General features: G+C 35.8%; 2 protein-coding genes across 2 annotated transcripts; one reads left to right on the top strand and one right to left on the bottom strand.

Moving 5' to 3' along the window:
• The first annotated feature begins 15,190 nt into the window (after positions 1-15,190).
• On the top strand, positions 15,191-17,029 carry crygs2 (crystallin, gamma S2). The gene is made up of 3 exons (XM_041057426.1): positions 15,191-15,283; positions 15,783-16,052; positions 16,757-17,029. Exons 1-3 carry the CDS (start codon positions 15,191-15,193, stop codon positions 17,027-17,029), a joined length of 636 nt encoding a protein of 211 aa, XP_040913360.1.
• Positions 16,113-23,605, bottom strand: lcmt2 (leucine carboxyl methyltransferase 2). The gene is made up of 14 exons (XM_041057427.1): positions 23,407-23,605; positions 22,972-23,096; positions 22,397-22,478; positions 22,092-22,272; positions 21,847-22,003; positions 21,547-21,736; positions 21,337-21,444; positions 21,151-21,238; positions 19,488-19,715; positions 18,963-19,208; positions 18,734-18,831; positions 17,872-18,059; positions 17,631-17,766; positions 16,113-17,442 (listed from the first exon to the last, which is right to left on the bottom strand). Exons 1-14 carry the CDS (start codon positions 23,452-23,454, stop codon positions 17,278-17,280), a joined length of 2,040 nt encoding a protein of 679 aa, XP_040913361.1. The 5' UTR covers positions 23,455-23,605; the 3' UTR covers positions 16,113-17,277.
• Between the last annotated feature and the right edge of the window lie 126 nt (positions 23,606-23,731).

Genomic DNA, 23,731 nt, shown 5'->3' with positions numbered 1-23,731 from the left:
AAAATGTCATAAAAAACGTCATAGTATAGTAAGGCGTCAAAATCGGACAAAAAAAGTCAAAAAAATTTTCGACCCCAAAATGTCATAAAAAACGTCATAGTATAGTAAGGCGTCAAAATCGGACAAAAAAAGTCAAAAAAATTTTTCACCTCAAAATGTCATAAAAAACGTCATAGTATAGTAAGGCGTCAAAATCGGACAAAAAAAGTCAAAAAATTTTTCGACCCCAAAATGTCATAAAAAACGTCATAGTATAGTAAGGCGTCAAAATCGGACAAAAAAAGTCAAAAAAATTTTCGACCCCAAAATGTCATAAAAAACGTCATAGTATAGTAAGGCGTCAAAATCGGACAAAAAAAGTCAAAATTTTTTTCACCTCAAAATGTCATAAAAAACGTCATAGTATAGTAAGGCGTCAAAATCGGACAAAAAAAGTCAAAATTTTTTTCGACCTCAAAATGTCATAAAAAACGTCATAGTATAGTAAGGCGTCAAAATCGGACAAAAAAAGTCAAAAAAAATTTCGACCTCAAAATGTCATAAAAAACGTCATAGTATAGTAAGGCGTCAAAATCGGACAAAAAAAGTCAAAAAAAATTTCGACCTCAAAATGTCATAAAAAACGTCATAGTATAGTAAGGCGTCAAAATCGGACAAAAAAAGTCAAAAATTTTTTTCACCTCAAAATGTCATAAAAAACGTCATAGTATAGTAAAGCGTCAAAATCGGACAAAAAAAGTCAAAAAATTTTTCGACCCCAAAATGTCATAAAAAACGTCATAGTATAGTAAGGCGTCAAAATCGGACAAAAAAAGTCAAAAATTTTTTCGACCTCAAAATGTCATAAAAAACGTCATAGTATAGTAAGGCGTCAAAATCGGACAAAAAAAGTCAAAAAAATTTCGACCTCAAAATGTCATAAAAAACGTCATAGTATAGTAAGGCGTCAAAATCGGACAAAAAAAGTCAAAAAAAAATTCGACCTCAAAATGTCATAAAAAACGTCATAGTATAGTAAGGCGTCAAAATCGGACAAAAAAAGTCAAAATTTTTTTCGACCTCAAAATGTCATAAAAAACGTCATAGTATAGTAAGGCGTCAAAATCGGACAAAAAAAGTCAAAAAAAATTTCGACCTCAAAATGTCATAAAAAACGTCATAGTATAGTAAGGCGTCAAAATCGGACAAAAAAAGTCAAAAAAAAATTCGACCTCAAAATGTCATAAAAAACGTCATAGTATAGTAAGGCGTTTTTTTCGGACAAAAAAAGTCAAAAAAAATTTTCACCTCAAAATGTCATAAAAAACGTCATAGTATAGTAAGGCGTCAAAATCGGACAAAAAAAGTCAAAAAATTTTTCGACCCCAAAATGTCATAAAAAACGTCATAGTATAGTAAGGCGTCAAAATCGGACAAAAAAAGTCAAAAAAATTTTCGACCCCAAAATGTCATAAAAAACGTCATAGTATAGTAAGGCGTCAAAATCGGACAAAAAAAGTCAAAATTTTTTTCACCTCAAAATGTCATAAAAAACGTCATAGTATAGTAAGGCGTCAAAATCGGACAAAAAAAGTCAAAATTTTTTTCGACCTCAAAATGTCATAAAAAACGTCATAGTATAGTAAGGCGTCAAAATCGGACAAAAAAAGTCAAAAAAAATTTCGACCTCAAAATGTCATAAAAAACGTCATAGTATAGTAAGGCGTCAAAATCGGACAAAAAAAGTCAAAAAAAATTTCGACCTCAAAATGTCATAAAAAACGTCATAGTATAGTAAGGCGTCAAAATCGGACAAAAAAAGTCAAAAAAAAATTCGACCTCAAAATGTCATAAAAAACGTCATAGTATAGTAAGGCGTTTTTTTCGGACAAAAAAAGTCAAAAAAAATTTTCACCTCAAAATGTCATAAAAAACGTCATAGTATAGTAAGGCGTCAAAATCGGACAAAAAAAGTCAAAAAATTTTTCGACCCCAAAATGTCATAAAAAACGTCATAGTATAGTAAGGCGTCAAAATCGGACAAAAAAAGTCAAAAAAATTTTCGACCCCAAAATGTCATAAAAAACGTCATAGTATAGTAAGGCGTCAAAATCGGACAAAAAAAGTCAAAATTTTTTTCACCTCAAAATGTCATAAAAAACGTCATAGTATAGTAAGGCGTCAAAATCGGACAAAAAAAGTCAAAATTTTTTTCGACCTCAAAATGTCATAAAAAACGTCATAGTATAGTAAGGCGTCAAAATCGGACAAAAAAAGTCAAAAAAAATTTCGACCTCAAAATGTCATAAAAAACGTCATAGTATAGTAAGGCGTCAAAATCGGACAAAAAAAGTCAAAAAAAATTTCGACCTCAAAATGTCATAAAAAACGTCATAGTATAGTAAGGCGTCAAAATCGGACAAAAAAAGTCAAAAATTTTTTTCACCTCAAAATGTCATAAAAAACGTCATAGTATAGTAAAGCGTCAAAATCGGACAAAAAAAGTCAAAAAATTTTTCGACCCCAAAATGTCATAAAAAACGTCATAGTATAGTAAGGCGTCAAAATCGGACAAAAAAAGTCAAAAATTTTTTCGACCTCAAAATGTCATAAAAAACGTCATAGTATAGTAAGGCGTCAAAATCGGACAAAAAAAGTCAAAAAAATTTCGACTTCAAAATGTCATAAAAAACGTCATAGTATAGTAAGGCGTCAAAATCGGACAAAAAAAGTCAAAAAAAAATTCGACCTCAAAATGTCATAAAAAACGTCATAGTATAGTAAGGCGTCAAAATCGGACAAAAAAAGTCAAAAAAAATTTCGACCTCAAAATGTCATAAAAAACGTCAAAGTATTGTAAGGCGTCAAAATCGGACAAAAAAAGTCAAAAATTTTTTTGACCTCAAAATGTCATAAAAAACGTCATAGTATAGTATGGCGTCAAAATCGGACAAAAAAAGTCAAAATTTTTTTTTACCTCAAAATGTCATAAAAAACGTCATAGTATAGTATGGCGTTTTTTTCGGACAAAAAAAGTCAAAATTTTTTTGACCTCAAAATGTCATAAAAAAACGTCATAGTATAGTAAGGCGTCAAAATCGGACAAAAAAAGTCAAAATTTTTTTTGACCTCAAAATGTCATAAAAAACGTCATAGTATAGTATGGCATCAAAATCGGACAAAAAAAGTCAAAAAATTTTTTACCTCAAAATGTCATAAAAAACGTCATAGTATAGTAAGGCGTTTTTTTCGGACAAAAAAAGTCAAAAGTTTTTTTGACCTCAAAATGTCATAAAAAAACGTCATAGTATAGTAAGGCGTCAAAATCGGACAAAAAAAGTCAAAATTTTTTTTGACCTCAAAATGTCATAAAAAACGTCATAGTATAGTATGGCGTCAAAATCGGACAAAAAAAGTCAAAAAATTTTTTACCTCAAAATGTCATAAAAAACGTCATAGTATAGTAAGGCGTTTTTTTCGGACAAAAAAAGTCAAAAATTTTTTTGACCTCAGAAAGTCATAAAAAACGTCATAGTATAGTAAGGCGTCAAAATCGGACAAAAAAAGTCAAAACATTTTTTGACCTCAAAATGTCATAAAAAACGTCATAGTATAGTATGGCATTTTTTTCGGACAAAAAAAGTCAAAATTTTTTTCGACCTCAAAAAGTCATAAAAAACGTCATAGTATAGTATGGCGTTTTTTTCGGACAAAAAAAGTCAAAATTTTTTTCGACCTCAAAAAGTCATAAAAAACGTCATAGTATAGTAAGGCGTCAAAATCGGACAAAAAAAGTCAAAATTTTTTTCGACCTCAAAATGTCATAAAAAACGTCATAGTATAGTAAGGCGTCAAAATCGGACAAAAAAAGTCAAAATTTTTTTCGACCCCAAAATGTCATAAAAAACGTCATAGTATAGTAAGGCGTCAAAATCGGACAAAAAAAGTCAAAATTTTTTTTCACCTCAAAATGTCATAAAAAACGTCATAGTATAGTAAGGCGTCAAAATCGGACAAAAAAGTCAAAATTTTTTTCGACCTCAAAATGTCATAAAAAACGTCATAGTATAGTATGGCGTCAAAATCGGACAAGAAAAGTCAAAAAAATTTTCGACCCCAAAATGTAATAAAAAACGTCATAGTATAGTAAGGCGTCAAAATCGGACAAAAAAAGTCAAAAATTTTTTCGACCTCAAAATGTCATAAAAAACGTCATAGTATATTAAGGCGTCAAAATCGGACAAAAAAAGTCAAAAAAATTTCGACCTCAAAATGTCATAAAAAACGTCATAGTATAGTAAGGCGTCAAAATCGGACAAAAAAAGTCAAAAAAAAATTCGACCTCAAAATGTCATAAAAAACGTCATAGTATAGTAAGGCGTCAAAATCGGACAAAAAAAGTCAAAAAAAATTTCGACCTCAAAATGTCATAAAAAACGTCATAGTATTGTAAGGCGTCAAAATCGGACAAAAAAAGTCAAAAATTTTTTTGACCTCAAAATGTCATAAAAAACGTCATAGTATAGTATGGCGTCAAAATCGGACAAAAAAAGTCAAAATTTTTTTTTACCTCAAAATGTCATAAAAAACGTCATAGTATAGTATGGCGTTTTTTTCGGACAAAAAAAGTCAAAAATTTTTTTGACCTCAGAAAGTCATAAAAAACGTCATATTATTGTAAGGCGTCAAAATCGGACAAAAAAAGTCAAAAAATTTTTTGACCTCAAAATGTCATAAAAAACGTCATAGTATAGTATGGCTTTTTTTCGGACAAAAAAAGTCAAAATTTTTTTCGACCTCAAAAAGTCATAAAAAACGTCATAGTATAGTATGGCGTTTTTTTCGGACAAAAAAAGTCAAAATTTTTTTCGACCTCAAAAAGTCATAAAAAACGTCATAGTATAGTAAGGCGTCAAAATCGGACAAAAAAAGTCAAAAATTTTTTCGACCTCAAAATGTCATAAAAAACGTCATAGTATAGTAAGGCGTCAAAATCGGACAAAAAAAGTCAAAATTTTTTTCGACCCCAAAATGTCATAAAAAACGTCATAGTATAGTAAGGCGTCAAAATCGGACAAAAAAAGTCAAAATTTTTTTTCACCTCAAAATGTCATAAAAAACGTCATAGTATAGTAAGGCGTCAAAATCGGACAAAAAAGTCAAAATTTTTTTCGACCCCAAAATGTCATAAAAAACGTCATAGTATAGTAAGGCGTCAAAATCGGACAAAAAAAGTCAAAATTTTTTTGACCTCAAAATGTCATAAAAAACGTCATAGTATAGTATGGCGTCAAAATCGGACAAAAAAAGTCAAAATTTTTTTTTACCTCAAAATGTCATAAAAAACGTCATAGTATAGTATGGCGTTTTTTTTGGACAAAAAAAGTCAAAAATTTTTTTGACCTCAAAATGTCATAAAAAAACGTCATAGTATAGTAAGGCGTCAAAATCGGACAAAAAAAGTCAAAATTTTTTTTGACCTCAAAATGTCATAAAAAACGTCATAGTATAGTATGGCGTCAAAATCGGACAAAAAAAGTCAAAAAATTTTTTACCTCAAAATGTCATAAAAAACGTCATAGTATAGTAAGGCGTTTTTTTTGGACAAAAAAAGTCAAAAATTTTTTTGACCTCAGAAAGTCATAAAAAATGTCATAGTATAGTAAGGCGTCAAAATCGGACAAAAAAAGTCAAAAAATTTTTTGACCTCAAAATGTCATAAAAAACGTCATAGTATAGTATGGCATTTTTTTCGGACAAAAAAAGTCAAAATTTTTTTCGACCTCAAAAAGTCATAAAAAACGTCATAGTATAGTATGGCGTTTTTTTCGGACAAAAAAAGTCAAAATTTTTTTCGACCTCAAAATGTCATAAAAAACGTCATAGTATAGTATGGCCTTTTTTTCGGACAAAAAAAGTCAAAATTTTTTTCGACCTCAAAAAGTCATAAAAAACGTCATAGTATAGTAAGGCGTCAAAATCGGACAAAAAAAGTCAAAATTTTTTTCGACCTCAAAATGTCATAAAAAATGTCATAGTATAGTAAGGCGTCAAAATCGGACAAAAAAAGTCAAAATTTTTTTCGACCCCAAAATGTCATAAAAAACGTCATAGTATAGTAAGGCGTCAAAATCGGACAAAAAAAGTCAAAATTTTTTTTCACCTCAAAATGTCATAAAAAACGTCATAGTATAGTAAGGCGTCAAAATCGGACAAAAAAGTCAAAATTTTTTTCGACCTCAAAATGTCATAAAAAACGTCATAGTATAGTATGGCGTCAAAATCGGACAAGAAAAGTCAAAAAAATTTTCGACCCCAAAATGTAATAAAAAACGTCATAGTATAGTAAGGCGTCAAAATCGGACAAAAAAAGTCAAAAAAAAATTCGACCTCAAAATGTCATAAAAAACGTCATAGTATAGTAAGGCGTCAAAATCGGACAAAAAAAGTCAAAAAAAATTTCGACCTCAAAATGTCATAAAAAACGTCATAGTATTGTAAGGCGTCAAAATCGGACAAAAAAAGTCAAAAATTTTTTTGACCTCAAAATGTCATAAAAAACGTCATAGTATAGTATGGCGTCAAAATCGGACAAAAAAAGTCAAAATTTTTTTTTACCTCAAAATGTCATAAAAAACGTCATAGTATAGTATGGCGTTTTTTTCGGACAAAAAAAGTCAAAAATTTTTTTGACCTCAGAAAGTCATAAAAAACGTCATATTATTGTAAGGCGTCAAAATCGGACAAAAAAAGTCAAAAAATTTTTTGACCTCAAAATGTCATAAAAAACGTCATAGTATAGTATGGCTTTTTTTCGGACAAAAAAAGTCAAAATTTTTTTCGACCTCAAAAAGTCATAAAAAACGTCATAGTATAGTATGGCGTTTTTTTCGGACAAAAAAAGTCAAAATTTTTTTCGACCTCAAAAAGTCATAAAAAACGTCATAGTATAGTAAGGCGTCAAAATCGGACAAAAAAAGTCAAAATTTTTTTCGACCTCAAAATGTCATAAAAAACGTCATAGTATAGTAAGGCGTCAAAATCGGACAAAAAAAGTCAAAATTTTTTTCGACCCCAAAATGTCATAAAAAACGTCATAGTATAGTAAGGCGTCAAAATCGGACAAAAAAAGTCAAAATTTTTTTTCACCTCAAAATGTCATAAAAAACGTCATAGTATAGTAAGGCGTCAAAATCGGACAAAAAAGTCAAAATTTTTTTCGACCCCAAAATGTCATAAAAAACGTCATAGTATAGTAAGGCGTCAAAATCGGACAAAAAAGTCAAAATTTTTTTCGACCTCAAAATGTCATAAAAAACGTCATAGTATAGTATGGCGTCAAAATCGGACAAGAAAAGTCAAAAAAATTTTCGACCCCAAAATGTAATAAAAAACGTCATAGTATAGTAAGGCGTCAAAATCGGACAAAAAAAGTCAAAAATTTTTTCGACCTCAAAATGTCATAAAAAACGTCATAGTATATTAAGGCGTCAAAATCGGACAAAAAAAGTCAAAAAAATTTCGACCTCAAAATGTCATAAAAAACGTCATAGTATAGTAAGGCGTCAAAATCGGACAAAAAAAGTCAAAAAAAAATTCGACCTCAAAATGTCATAAAAAACGTCATAGTATAGTAAGGCGTCAAAATCGGACAAAAAAAGTCAAAAAAAATTTCGACCTCAAAATGTCATAAAAAACGTCATAGTATTGTAAGGCGTCAAAATCGGACAAAAAAAGTCAAAAATTTTTTTGACCTCAAAATGTCATAAAAAACGTCATAGTATAGTATGGCGTCAAAATCGGACAAAAAAAGTCAAAATTTTTTTTTACCTCAAAATGTCATAAAAAACGTCATAGTATAGTATGGCGTTTTTTTCGGACAAAAAAAGTCAAAAATTTTTTTGACCTCAGAAAGTCATAAAAAACGTCATATTATTGTAAGGCGTCAAAATCGGACAAAAAAAGTCAAAAAAATTTTTGACCTCAAAATGTCATAAAAAACGTCATAGTATAGTATGGCTTTTTTTCGGACAAAAAAAGTCAAAATTTTTTTCGACCTCAAAAAGTCATAAAAAACGTCATAGTATAGTAAGGCGTCAAAATCGGACAAAAAAAGTCAAAATTTTTTTCGACCTCAAAATGTCATAAAAAACGTCATAGTATAGTAAGGCGTCAAAATCGGACAAAAAAAGTCAAAATTTTTTTCGACCCCAAAATGTCATAAAAAACGTCATAGTATAGTAAGGCGTCAAAATCGGACAAAAAAAGTCAAAATTTTTTTTCACCTCAAAATGTCATAAAAAACGTCATAGTATAGTAAGGCGTCAAAATCGGACAAAAAAGTCAAAATTTTTTTCGACCCCAAAATGTCATAAAAAACGTCATAGTATAGCAAGGCGTCAAAATCGGACAAAAAAAGTCAAAATTTTTTTTCACCTCAAAATGTCATAAAAAACGTCATAGTATAGTAAGGCGTCAAAATCGGACAAAAAAGTCAAAATTTTTTTCGACCTCAAAATGTCATAAAAAACGTCATAGTATAGTATGGCGTCAAAATCGGACAAGAAAAGTCAAAAAAATTTTCGACCCCAAAATGTCATAAAAAACGTCATAGTATAGTAAGGCGTCAAAATCGGACAAAAAAAGTCAAAATTTTTTTCGACCTCAAAATGTCATAAAAAACGTCATAGTATAGTAAGGCGTTTTTTTCGGACAAAAAAAGTCAAAAAAAATTTTCACCTCAAAATGTCATAAAAAACGTCATAGTATAGTAAGGCGTCAAAATCGGACAAAAAAAGTCAAAAAATTTTTCGACCCCAAAATGTCATAAAAAACGTCATAGTATAGTAAGGCGTCAAAATCGGACAAAAAAAGTCAAAAAAATTTTCGACCCCAAAATGTCATAAAAAACGTCATAGTATAGTAAGGCGTCAAAATCGGACAAAAAAAGTCAAAATTTTTTTGACCTCAAAATGTCATAAAAAACGTCATAGTATAGTAAGGCGTCAAAATCGGACAAAAAAAGTCAAAATTTTTTTCGACCTCAAAATGTCATAAAAAACGTCATAGTATAGTAAGGCGTCAAAATCGGACAAAAAAAGTCAAAAAAAATTTCGACCTCAAAATGTCATAAAAAACGTCATAGTATAGTAAGGCGTCAAAATCGGACAAAAAAAGTCAAAAAAATTTTCGACCTCAAAATGTCATAAAAAACGTCATAGTATAGTAAGGCGTCAAAATCGGACAAAAAAAGTCAAAAATTTTTTCGACCTCAAAATGTCATAAAAAACGTCATAGTATAGTAAGGCGTCAAAATCGGACAAAAAAAGTCAAAAAAATTTCGACTTCAAAATGTCATAAAAAACGTCATAGTATAGTAAGGCGTCAAAATCGGACAAAAAAAGTCAAAAAAAAATTCGACCTCAAAATGTCATAAAAAACGTCATAGTATAGTAAGGCGTCAAAATCGGACAAAAAAAGTCAAAAAAAATTTCGACCTCAAAATGTCATAAAAAACGTCATAGTATTGTAAGGCGTCAAAATCGGACAAAAAAAGTCAAAAATTTTTTTGACCTCAAAATGTCATAAAAAACGTCATAGTATAGTATGGCGTCAAAATCGGACAAAAAAAGTCAAAATTTTTTTTTACCTCAAAATGTCATAAAAAACGTCATAGTATAGTATGGCGTTTTTTTCGGACAAAAAAAGTCAAAAATTTTTTTGACCTCAGAAAGTCATAAAAAACGTCATATTATTGTAAGGCGTCAAAATCGGACAAAAAAAGTCAAAAAATTTTTTGACCTCAAAATGTCATAAAAAACGTCATAGTATAGTATGGCTTTTTTTCGGACAAAAAAAGTCAAAATTTTTTTCGACCTCAAAAAGTCATAAAAAACGTCATAGTATAGTATGGCGTTTTTTTCGGACAAAAAAAGTCAAAATTTTTTTCGACCTCAAAAAGTCATAAAAAACGTCATAGTATAGTAAGGCGTCAAAATCGGACAAAAAAAGTCAAAATTTTTTTCGACCTCAAAATGTCATAAAAAACGTCATAGTATAGTAAGGCGTCAAAATCGGACAAAAAAAGTCAAAATTTTTTTCGACCCCAAAATGTCATAAAAAACGTCATAGTATAGTAAGGCGTCAAAATCGGACAAAAAAAGTCAAAATTTTTTTTCACCTCAAAATGTCATAAAAAACGTCATAGTATAGTAAGGCGTCAAAATCGGACAAAAAAGTCAAAATTTTTTTCGACCCCAAAATGTCATAAAAAACGTCATAGTATAGTATGGCATTTTTTTCGGACAAAAAAAGTCAAAATTTTTTTCGACCTCAAAAAGTCATAAAAAACGTCATAGTATAGTATGGCGTTTTTTTCGGACAAAAAAAGTCAAAATTTTTTTCGACCTCAAAAAGTCATAAAAAACGTCATAGTATAGTAAGGCGTCAAAATCGGACAAAAAAAGTCAAAATTTTTTTCGACCTCAAAATGTCATAAAAAACGTCATAGTATAGTAAGGCGTCAAAATCGGACAAAAAAAGTCAAAATTTTTTTCGACCCCAAAATGTCATAAAAAACGTCATAGTATAGTAAGGCGTCAAAATCGGACAAAAAAAGTCAAAATTTTTTTTCACCTCAAAATGTCATAAAAAACGTCATAGTATAGTAAGGCGTCAAAATCGGACAAAAAAGTCAAAAATTTTTTCGACCTCAAAATGTCATAAAAAACGTCATAGTATAGTATGGCGTCAAAATCGGACAAGAAAAGTCAAAAAAATTTTCGACCCCAAAATGTCATAAAAAACGTCATAGTATAGTAAGGCGTCAAAATCGGACAAAAAAAGTCAAAATTTTTTTCGACCTCAAAATGTCATAAAAAACGTCATAGTATAGTAAGGCGTCAAAATCGGACAAAAAAAGTCAAAAAAAATTTCGACCTCAAAATGTCATAAAAAACGTCATAGTATAGTAAGGCGTCAAAATCGGACAAAAAAAGTCAAAAAAAATTTCGACCTCAAAATGTCAAAAAAAAACGTCATAGTATAGTAAGGCGTCAAAATCGGACAAAAAAAGTCAAACGTTTTTTTCACCTCAAAATGTCATAAAAAACGTCATAGTATAGTAAAGCGTCAAAATCGGACAAAAAAAGTCAAAAAATTTTTCGACCCCAAAATGTCATAAAAAACGTCATAGTATAGTAAGGCGTCAAAATCGGACAAAAAAAGTCAAAAATTTTTTCGACCTCAAAATGTCATAAAAAACGTCATAGTATAGTAAGGCGTCAAAATCGGACAAAAAAAGTCAAAAAAATTTCGACCTCAAAATGTCATAAAAAACGTCATAGTATAGTAAGGCGTCAAAATCGGACAAAAAAAGTCAAAAAATAAATTCGACCTCAAAATGTCATAAAAAACGTCATAGTATAGTAAGGCGTCAAAATCGGACAAAAAAAGTCAAAAAAAATTTCGACCTCAAAATGTCATAAAAAACATCATAGTATTGTAAGGCGTCAAAATCGGACAAAAAAAGTCAAAAATTTTTTTGACCTCAAAATGTCATAAAAAACGTCATAGTATAGTATGGCGTCAAAATCGGACAAAAAAAGTCAAAAAATTTTTTTACCTCAAAATGTCATAAAAAACGTCATAGTATAGTATGGCGTTTTTTTCGGACAAAAAAAGTCAAAAATTTTTTTGACCTCAGAAAGTCATAAAAAACGTCATAGTATAGTAAGGCGTCAAAATCGGACAAAAAAAGTCAAAAAATTTTTTGACCTCAAAATGTCATAAAAAACGTCATAGTATAGTATGGCGTTTTTTTCGGACAAAAAAAGTCAAAATTTTTTTCGACCTCAAAAAGTCATAAAAAACGTCATAGTATAGTATGGCGTTTTTTTCGGACAAAAAAAGTCAAAAAAAATTTCGACCTCAAAATGTCATAAAAAACGTCATAGTATTGTAAGGTGTCAAAATCGGACAAAAAAAGTCAAAAAAAAATTCGACCTCAAAATGTCATAAAAAACGTCATAGTATAGTAAGGCGTCAAAATCGGACAAAAAAAGTCAAAAAAAAATTCGACATCAAAAAGTCATAAAAAATGTCATAGTATAATAAGGCGTCAAAATCGGACAAAAAAAGTTAAAAAAAAATTTGACCTCAAAATGTCATAAAAAACGTCATAGTATAGTAAGGCGTCAAAATCGGACAAAAAAAGTCAAAGAATTTTTTGACCTCAAAATTCATAAAAAACGTCATAGCAAGGCGTCAAAATCAGACAAAAAAAGTCAAAACTTTTTTTCACCTCAAAATGTCATAAAAAACTTCATAGTATAGTAAGGCGTCAAAATCGGACAAAAAAAGTCAAAATTTTTTTTCACCTCAAAATGTCATAAAAAACGTCATAGTATAGTAAGGCGTCAAAATCGGACAAAAAAGTCAAAATTTTTTTCGACCTCAAAATGTCATAAAAAACGTCATAGTATAGTAAGGCGTCAAAATCGGACAAAAAAAGTCAACATTTTTTTTCACCTCAAAATGTCATAAAAAACGTCATAGTATAGTAAGGCGTCAAAATCGGACAAAAAAGTCAAAATTTTTTTCGACCTCAAAATGTCATAAAAAACGTCATAGTATAGTAAGGCGTCAAAATCGGACAAGAAAAGTCAAAAAAAAATTCGACCCCAAAATGTCATAAAAAACGTCATAGTATAGTAAGGCGTCAAAATCGGACAAAAAAAGTCAAAAAAAATTTCGACCTCAAAATGTCATAAAAAACGTCATAGTATTGTAAGGTGTCAAAATCGGACAAAAAAAGTCAAAAAAAAATTCAACCTCAAAATGTCATAAAAAACGTCATAGTATAGTAAGGCGTCAAAATCGGACAAAAAAAGTCAAAAAAAAATTCGACATCAAAAAGTCATAAAAAATGTCATAGTATAATAAGGCGTCAAAATCGGACAAAAAAAGTTAAAAAAAAATTTGACCTCAAAATGTCATAAAAAACGTCATAGTATAGTAAGGCGTCAAAATCGGACAAAAAAAGTCAAAGAATTTTTTGACCTCAAAATTCATAAAAAACGTCATAGCAAGGCGTCAAAATCAGACAAAAAAAGTCAAAACTTTTTTTCACCTCAAAATGTCATAAAAAACTTCATAGTATAGTAAGGCGTCAAAATCGGACAAAAAAAGTCAAAATTTTTTTTCACCTCAAAATGTCATAAAAAACGTCATAGTATAGTAAGGCGTCAAAATCGGACAAGAAAAGTCAAAAAAATTTTCGACCCCAAAATGTCATAAAAAACGTCATAGTATAGTAAGGCGTCAAAATCGGACAAAAAAAGTCAAAAAAAAATTCGACCTCAAAATGTCATAAAAAACGTCATAGTATAGTAAGGCGTCAAAATCGGACAAAAAAAGTCAAAAAAAAATTCGACATCAAAAAGTCATAAAAAATGTCATAGTATAATAAGGCGTCAAAATCGGACAAAAAAAGTTAAAAAAAAATTTGACCTCAAAATGTCATAAAAAACGTCATAGTATAGTAAGGCGTCAAAATCGGACAAAAAAAGTCAAAGAATTTTTTGACCTCAAAATTCATAAAAAACGTCATAGCAAGGCGTCAAAATCAGACAAAAAAAGTCAAAACTTTTTTTCACCTCAAAATGTCTTAAAAAACTTCATAGTATAGTAAGGCATCAAAATCGGACAAAAAAAGTCAAAAAATTTTTTGATCTCAAAATGTCATAAAAAACGTCCTATTATAGTAAGGCGTCAAAATCTGCCAAAAAAAGTCAAAAATTTTTTTTACCTCAAAATGTCATAAAAAACGTCATAATATAGTAAGGCGACAAAATCGGCCAAAAAAAGTCACAATTTTTTTTACAACCTAAAAAAATATGTTTACAACCTGGTACATTTTTAAAATTTTGATCTGAATTGATAGTTTCCACTGCCGTGAACAACGTGTGTGCGTGGGCGTTTGTACCACATAAGGTTTTTTATGACATTTTAGGCCAAAAAAAAATCTGACTTTTTTTTGGCCGATTTTGACGCCTTACTATACTATGACCATTTTTGTGACATTTTGAGGCCAAAAAAAATCCCCATTTGGGGACTGAACACCCAACATCTATTATTCAACATCTTTTAAGCTATGTACTATTTAGACTTGTTTTAGGATAGCTTACGATTCATAACACAAAATATCAGGCCAAGAAAATCGCTGTTTCCTACAACAATTAGAGGTGTCAAATAATATAGCCTATGTATTTAATATATATATTTAATATATGTATTTTATTGTGTCAGCTTGAAACCATACAAACATGTAGTGTAGTTGAAGAAGAACGTGCATGGCGAATCAAATCCCAATCAATCCATGAACCAATAAATGACACATCATGATTGCACTTCATTTTATTGACCACTAGATGTCCTACTTGAGCACTGTGTCATTGAAGCCACAGGTAATGAAACATTTTTTTGAATCAGGTGTTGAAGCTTCAACAAAGCCTCAATCAGCCATCACTAGCAATATTCTAAAGATTTGGTGTAATGGGAACCAGTTTAATGAAGTTCATCTGAGTGACGGAGAAACACGCTGAAATGCAAGAATTGCAAACACAATTACAACCAGTACTTTTACTCAAGTAAATATGTGTCATCACCAAGGTCATGGTTGGAGGTGTTGTTATATTCAGCTGTGTTTCTGATATTCTGCTTCCATCATGTATGCAAATATAATTTAGCACAACACAACCTTTACCATTGAATTTACACATTTTCAACAATGGCAACGAAAACTGAACATTATAAATGTGTAGAATTAATGACAGAGCTGTTGGATTGGACGAGCATGAGTTGGTACAGTTGTACCAACTAAAGTGGCCATTCTGTGTGTAATGAGCTTTTAAAATATGGTGCATCATTATAAACAACCCTATAATATTTAAAATAACTGCAATTAGTTCCTCAATGACAAACTACAAAAGTACAAAAAAAAGTGGATGAATCAGTAATACTTAACAGTATATAGGGCCTTTAGTGTGACTGAGTATTTTTATAGTGTGTTCTTTTTCTTAAGTAAAGGATCTGAATACGACTTCCACCACAGCTCTATCTGGATTCATCCATAAAATAAGGCAGAAAATAAGTCATGAGTTGGCAGGTCCTTGCCAGGTGGGGGCAAGCTGGTGGAGCTGGCATGTGCAACATGGTGCGAGAGCCGGAGCAGGGGGGTGGGCGCTGGCCCCAGCCAGTAGAGAAGTGGGGTCAATGGACGCTTACCATGCCCGGCCATTATGCCGTAATCCTTCCTCGCTTTTCTGGAAAAACTGAATAGCACTAGAATCACTGACTCAATTTTTGGATCTCATTTTCATGACAAAGCGATTGTTCCCCTTTTGCCTCCACTGTTGCTGTTTATAAACGTGGGAAAGTGGGGATATAAAAGGGACCAGTGAGTGGCCAGGGCAACATCAAGACCTCAGGGGGAACCACCATCACCATCACTTCACATCACCAAGGCTATCCCACACATTAGATCCACGATGGGCAGGGTGAGTTAAGACAGAGCGGGACTGGGACAGGTAGCACGGTGGCTTGTTAGTTAAGCGGTAAAGTGTGGGTTTAAGCCAAGGCTATGAATGTGGATACCTATGTGGGGATTATGGGATATTTTAATTTGGTTTTCAGATGAGCCAAGTTTCACAGGAGAAGGTCTTGATAGAGCTGCACTGAAAAAACATCAAGACGAGCCACCCTTCAGAGAATCTCACACAGATCCTGTAAAATCTGGATGAGAGCTAAGACTGGCATGTGTTCTTCCACAGATTGTCTTCTACGAGGACAAGAACTTCCAGGGCCGCCGCTATGAGTGCGACAGCGACTGCTCAGACTTCCACACCTACCTGAGCCGCTGCAACTCCATCCGGGTGGAGAGTGGGGCCTGGGTGGTGTACGAGAGGCCCAACTACATGGGCTACCAGTATGTCCTGACCAGGGGGGAGTACCCAGAGTACCAGCGCTGGATGGGACTCAACGACCGCCTCAGCTCCTGCAAGATGATCCACTTTGTAAGTCAGCCATCGGGCCAGTCTGATCTGCTGCTGATGCTGAGATCTATTTAACAGTCTAACTTCTCTTGTTGAAAGCGCTGAACATTACATGCAAACTAAACTCTACCAGGATTCTTCCTCAGCTGTGACTGTGAGTGATGAGCTGGAGGTTCATGAACTGAGGGTTAGCGTGAGAAACCAACGGAGGGGCATGTCAAAGAGGTCATGCTATAGTGTTGATGCTACCAGTGACTGCAGGGCTTTGTCAATGGAGGCCAATACCTGGGTCAGCGTATTGGTATGATCAGGCTTTGGTCCAATGGACCCACAGCCTGCAGGCAGATTCGGGGACACCACTTTCATACAAAAATCAATGTGGTTAGTACGAGCATGTTGTAGTGTTGTACTGTTTATAAAAGCAAAAACAGAGCGAACAGTGAGGGGCGGCGTCCGAGTGAACAGTCTGTACAAAGGCCACTTCACCACGGTGCTCGAGTTATTATTAAAATAGTGTTGCCCTACAGACATTTTTCCTTCTGTAAGATCCAAATCTCATCTCCCTATATATCCCCCCTTCCCCTTTTCTCTCGCCCCACATTCCATTCCCTTTCTTTCCCAACCCCCTGCACTAACTACCACCTCCACCTATCTTCTATGTTAACCCCCCACTACCTGCTCCGAAACTCCCACTGTCTCCCTCTCTTTGTCCCGTCACCTTCCAGACCAGTGGGACCCAGTACAAGATGCAGCTCTATGAGAAGGCAGACTTCGGGGGCCAGGCCTACGAGGCCACAGAGGACTGCCCCTCCCTTCTGGAGAAGTTCCGCTGGAGGGAAGTCAACTCCTGCAAGGTCTTCGACGGCTGGTGGGTTTTCTATGAGCACCCCAACTACCGTGGACGCCAGTACTTCCTGGAGAAGGGGGAATACCGCAAGCCTGGCGACTGGGGTGCTGCCAGTCCTACAGTCCAGTCCTTCAGGCGCTTCACCGAATGATTTAACCTCCATCCAAAACATTAAAAGACTTGCTATGATCTGTGTCAGGGCACTTTGAGTCACTATTGGACTTTAATTTTCTGAGGTCTCACAAATAAAAAACCTGTCCAGCAAGAAGACTGAAGACATTTCTTAAGAGTTTTTTTTTAATGTCTTTGAACATTATGTGTCCTTGCAAACCTAGACACCCACACTTCAGGGCTCAATAGTAATTCCAGAGACGATGGATTTCTGAGCGTAGAAATATCTCATCCCAGCGCAGGTCTGAGCTCCACGGTGACAGGCTGAGGGTTGAAATGAGTCCCGAAGGAGAAACAGTTCCCTCCCCCGCCTATCAGGAGCAGCTCGGGTTCCTCAGAGTCTGTCAGCTCAGAGCAGAAAGAGTGGAGCATCACAGGCCAGGGCACAGAGGCCTACAGGTGGCAGGAGGACACACAGCGATTTATTATTCAGTATCATGAGGCTGCGTGATGAATGAAAAAACACAGCCGGGCCTTTACGGCCTGAGGTGATATATCAACACAATAAGTGGCACTGAGCTTCATTTAAAATGACTGTGACTGTAATATGTGTCCATTAGGTCCAACTAAAGTTCACTGACCGTGTCCAGACTGAACTCCACACTGCTCTGTGTGCTGAGGTCGATCACCACAACACCCGGTACACCATCTGAATGCAGCCAGACTCCACCCACTACAACCAGCCTCTCACCAATCACATGGGCACAATGAGAGTATCTAAAACAAAACACATGACATCAGATCTTATTGATTATAAAAAAGCTTCAGGGCAGAGTCTGGATGGTGTGAAGTCTCTGTCAGTGGCTCTGAGAAACAACAGACCTGGGAACAGGGGGGGGCTGCACCTCTATTCTTTCCCAGGAGAAGCCTCGGTCAGTGGGCCTTAACACCACTGTGTCCCCCAGTGGCACTCCCCGTCTGTCCAGTCCTCCAAACACCACCACACCTCCCTGATATGAACATGCTGAGTGGGAATGGCGGCCCTGTGGTGCTGCGCCCTCTGCTGGGATCTGTGAATAATACACACACAAGCATTGGGCCTCATGGAAGAATATTTTCATACTCTTCTCCCAGAAAATATAAATATTACAGCTGATGGTGAAGTTTCATCAGAGTGGTGCTGTGACAGACTAAATAAAGAATGAAACATGAGAGGAGGTCGAGTGGTGTTAGAGACATGGAGCTATCAGACAGGATATTACAGCATGGGTTATTACTGTGGGAGGTGTCACACTGTTGAACTGAACAGAGACCTGCATAAACATCCTGAGGCAGCTGAAATGTATAAGCTGCTGGGTCAAAAATATCCTATAATATATATAAACCAAAATCTAAAAAGCCTCTCAGTTGTCAAGCCATTATGACAATGATACAGAGAACAGGAGGTTCGTGACCAGCGTACACCTGCGAGGCTCTGTGGGTCTTTCCCCGGAGCATGAGAGGCAGCGGGAGCCAGGGTTTCTTGGGTCTTTTGTTTTCTTGCAAAGGATGAAGAAAATGCAAAACAGACTTTATGTGCATGACTGATACAACAGGTCTGAACCTGAAGAGAAAATTTTAACTTAAACAGAAATTCTTCTGCTTCTCCCATGAGGCCCAATTTAAATGAATGTGGAGAGAGACAAGATAATTATGTGCTATCACTGTGTGACATTAAAAACCCATTTATAGGGACTTGGCAAACCTCAGTCCAGTGCTGCTGGTCAAGACACAGGAAGTGGCCGTCACCCAGAACTGCCTCTGACTCATTCTTTCCACCAAACACAAACAGAAAGTCTTTGCCTATAGAGAAGAAAGAGAAGACCTTATTGTTTCATAAGAAACTGATGAAAATGAATGAGTGAGAGACAAAGAAAAGAAGGAAGCGAAAGAGAGGAATCACGTGAGACTTCTTTTCTTTTAAGACTTCTCACCTTTATGACTGATGATGGCAGCAGTGTGCCTCCATCTTGGCGGCGGTGGATGACCCGTACAGACCATCTGCTCTACAGAAAGTCTCACTGCATCTTGGTCCTGTGAGTCCAGAGGACCAGGTGGACCACAGGGTTCCAGAGTTACTTTGAAAAGGCTTCTGATTGGGTTGAGAGGAGAGGAGCGACCTCCGTACACCACAATACCTCCTCCAGGAAGAGGTGTAACGGTGTGGTAGAGTCGGACACCTGGGAGAGAGCGACACAACAACCTGCTGTTCACACTGGAAGAAAAACGTGTCTCATTTTACTTTCACAATTTTATTCATTACACTAGAAATATAACCAGTAACCAGTAATGGTAACACCAGCAAGCTTTTCTGAGTCAGTGATTTTGTACAGATGCTCTGGTCTGTGTGAGTCAAGGGAGAGGCACTTAAATAAAATTTCAGATTCAAGCTGAAACTAACATTTTATGGATTAACCAAGCCTGTCATTCAGAAAATCGAAAGCATCGAGTCGTCTCACCCAAATCCACCGATGGTTCCACACTGACAGATCTCCAGCCTTCCCGGCCTCTGAGGAGGACTCTCGTTACTGCCCCCCTGCCTCCTCTGCTGGAGCCTCCTGTTAGCAGGACCTGTCCTGAGCTCACCGAAGTGGAAGCCATCCCCAGCCCCTCCAGACAAACTGGGACGGTCTTAACACTCAGAGCTACAGGGCTCCGAGATGGGCTTATGGATGGCACAGGCGATACTGAGGAAAAAACCTTAGTTAGGAAGCACATACATAGAGAGAAGCAAACTAATTGTTTTTAAGATGTCATGATGAAATTTACCTGGAAGTAGAGTTGGGCGGTATCCAAATTTTCATACCGTAAAACCTCCACATTTTACCCCGCTATACGTTATTACAGTGACCCGGGTTTCCGTTAAAATCTGCCGGTATTTTCTAACCCCGCCGGTCAAACTGTCAGGTGAAAACATTCCCTACAAGTACAATCTGAATTTTGAATCAAAGACATTACAGGTGAGGACAAGTCGGCTGCAGCTACAGCCGCTCATAGATGCCACAAGTGCGCAACAAGACGCCATCGCTTCTCCGTGATTATGGAGGCTTGAACTTCTCAACAGCATGAGAATTTCTCATTAGAGATTTCAGCGAAATCTACCCTGACTGGGCTAAACTGGCCCGGATAGCTTGCGTGACCCCGTCTCCAGTGCGCCAGCACAGAGAGGTTTCTCTCTGCAGAGCCGCATCCAAACAGCGCCTACGGAATAATGCGCACTGCAAGTTACGGAGAGACACTGCGCACTTTTGATTTTAATTCAGCTGCTGTAGCCTGTAGACAATTCACTGCAGCAAAAAAAAAAAAAAAAGCATTAAAAACAGCCTGAAACATGTCAAGGGATCTTTTACAGTTTGTTAATATAGTTTTTATTGCATATATAGGATATTTGAAAATGCATATCGCGAACACTTTTTTTTAATTTCAAGTTGGCAGCACGCTGCGTTATTAAAATAGTATGAGCCAGGCCTGATGGGTTTGTTGTTTGCAAATTGTTTTATCTGACAATACTTTCTTTATATTTGTGTTAAAAGAGCGCAGCTTTGTGCAATATTCGTTTTATTAGTTACGCATGGGAATCAATTGACGGCGCTTATTTGATACAGCCTATACTTTCCAATAAAAAGATTATAAATGGACATGCTTTGATATCATTCTTATATATCCTGCATATCATTTATCATTTTAAGCTCAATAAATTCAGAATATAAACATTTAATAAAAACATTTGTCCGGTAAATTGAAAAACCTGCCGGTCACGTTGTCCGGTGCCGAGTTTTTCAGGTGGAAAGCCTGAATGAAAAATTATGAACGTGAGGCTCAGACGGCGTCAGCAAACTGTTGGCTTGTACCTACACCTTTCAGAAACTGAATAGCAAACACTAATACTAAAACAGCACTGCCTTCTCCGCGCTGTCACGTGAGGACGTCACGTTCATAAACTTTATCAAACGTCTCCAAAAGTAAAACACATTATACTACTGAAGCAAAACTGAAAATTCAACCACACAATGTATTAAATAAATAATGTTTAATATTTAAACATATATCCTATGTAAGTGCATTACATTTTTGTTGCTATTTTAGACCCGCGGTATATACCTTATTACCGCCCAACCCTACCTGGAGGATGTGTGAGTACAGCCTGAGCCATTAAAGAGCCCCGACATGCAGTGAGGATGAAGTAGTGGGAACATTTTTGGTGCCACTCCTGAGGAAGGACAGATACACAGACATCAAAACTAAGACACTTTGCAGACTAAGTTGTCTGGGAGCTTGGTGCATGGATACAGCGTTTCAAAAGCCAACCTCATATTCATCAAAAGGCTCCAGGATCTCCACCCTGCACCTCTCACCCTCAGGGACCAGCCCCAGGTAGAAGTCATTCATATCCAGACACACACACTGCTCCCAGCCCTGCACACAAAAACACAGGTTCACGGGCAGATTTGGTTAAAACTGCCCTTCACACTTTAACAGTTACAGGACACACTAATACATATTTATATTCACACTGGCCTTGTCCAGGAACCTGCGTCTCTGTGCAGCTGTGTCTGGGTACTGTCGGAGGGCGTGCAGGGTTGAATTTAGTTTCAGGAAATGATCTTGCATGATCCGACCAAAGGGATCGTGTGGATGGATCTGCTCATACATCACAAAGAGCGACTGAGGCAGGAGCTTTGCTGCCCAACTGATGACAACATCAGACCTGGAAAACACACAACATACAACACACTGCTGCTGTATGACTGTGATCATGTAATGGAAACACTCGTTAGTGATGTCCCAGCCCACATTTTATATATGCACACTGTTTACCTTTGTGTTTCCATGTAGGTGAGCACCACTTCAGACAGAATTAGAGTCGGGGCAGCCCAGTCCAACCCAGCTGCATCCAGAGCTTCTACCACCTGGGACTCCTCTCTAATATCCAACCCTAACAGACGGTACTGACCACTACACACATACACAGGTCCTGAAGAAAGACAGACACACATAAGCTAATGAAATCTAACATAACCTCAGTAAACACACGTTTGGTGTTTGTAAAAGAAAAGACAAACCTGTAGGAGGAGGTAAATCTGAGTCTAACATCCGCCTCAGTGTCATATCTGAATCGATCAGGGCAGTCTTACGCCGGGTGACGTCTGGGAAATCCACCTCAAACACAACAGCCCTGAAAAGAGCTTCATCTGCATGTAGGCGAAAATACAAAGAGTCGAAACCTGCGCCCAAAGACAAGATCTACAAAAAGAGGAAAGATAACGACAGAAGAAGTGAAAAATAGAACGTGAAATTCATGGTTCGTCAGAAAGCAAACCCTCCATATAAAATATTGCTAGGGGGACACAGTACACGGTTAACTTACCTGTCTCTTGGGGCAGTTTTCAGTAACCTGTAAAAACCTCCTCACACAGTGGTCCACAGCTCTCCAGCGCACATAGTAGCCCCTAAAACATAAAACTGAACTGAAGAGTCTGATACGTACGATCATAAACTGTAATTATCCAAAGCTGTGGTTGATTACATGTCTCATTTTATTATTTTTCACATTCTGCAGACATTTCTGCAGGACAGAAAGTAAAGAAAGACTAGTAATATATCAGTAATTACAGTTCATTAGTTGTCAGTTGGCTTAACCAACCAGCATCTGGGCACATTCAGGTGTAGCTTATGATTTACCAAATTATGAACATGTCAGTCCAAATCTTTGAATTATTATGTCATTAAATGTGATGATATACACATTTTCATCCACTGTGGCTGCACAAGTATCATTCATACTTTAGCTTTCTCTCTGCAGAAGTTATGTTCTGATGCTACAGCTCCACTGTCGACCAGACATCTCCTGAATATGTAGTTTGACTGTTAAATAAAACAACTGACCATTCATTCAGTCCCATGAACAGCTGTGCAGTTGTAAAGAATGAGGTCTGGACTGACCTGTTGATGAGCGGGGCTCTCCGGGCCACTTTGCACACAAAGTGCTGGAGGAAGTTGTCGTGGAAGTAGCCCTGCGCTGCAGCAGACACCTTGCTCACCACGCTGCTGTCGTTGGTTCCCTGCACCTGGATCAGACCACAAACACACAGAGCCATCGTAACTGTAAATGTCTGAGGCCAGAGAGTATTCAGGCAAAATCAATAGAACACCAGTCATTAAAAAAAGCAGTGTGTTTGATAAGCTTTTAATTTTCACCATGTAACTGTTAACAAACCCACTGATCAGCCATTAAAACCAGCCACTTGCATGAACTGCTGGATGTGTTGGAAATACTCATAGTACAAGTACCTCAAGTGCATTACTTCGGTAAATGTGTCTGTACCTGATAAATGAGGTTTTTCTCTGCTACTGTGGGAGTGAAGAAGTTCACCTTACCGCTGTGTCCCTCCCCTGCTTCTGCTTCTTCCTGGTGGTCGTTGGCATAATGTCAGCAAACTGTCACACAGCTAAACTCCAGCGCACACTGCATAGAGCTCTAAATAAGCTTTAACTTAATGTGAAACTCTGTGCTTTCTGTCGGAATCCATGGACCAAAATAATTCAAACATCCTTCACGTGGGAAAGACTTCCGTGTACCTGCGCTCCCCGCGCTCTTGCGCCCCGCGCGGCCTGGAGGCTACAACAGGAGAGCCCTCCCTCGGTCACTGCCGTTCAAAATTCCGTTCAGATAATTATACATTTTAGAGCGAGGGTGTCGTAG

The sequence above is a fragment of the Toxotes jaculatrix genome, chromosome 15 (genome assembly GCF_017976425.1).
Source record: "Toxotes jaculatrix isolate fToxJac2 chromosome 15, fToxJac2.pri, whole genome shotgun sequence".
Classification (NCBI taxonomy): Eukaryota; Metazoa; Chordata; class Actinopteri; family Toxotidae; genus Toxotes; species Toxotes jaculatrix.
The sequence above is the reverse complement of the archived record's forward strand: the minus strand, read 5'-3'. Positions and strand labels throughout refer to the sequence as shown.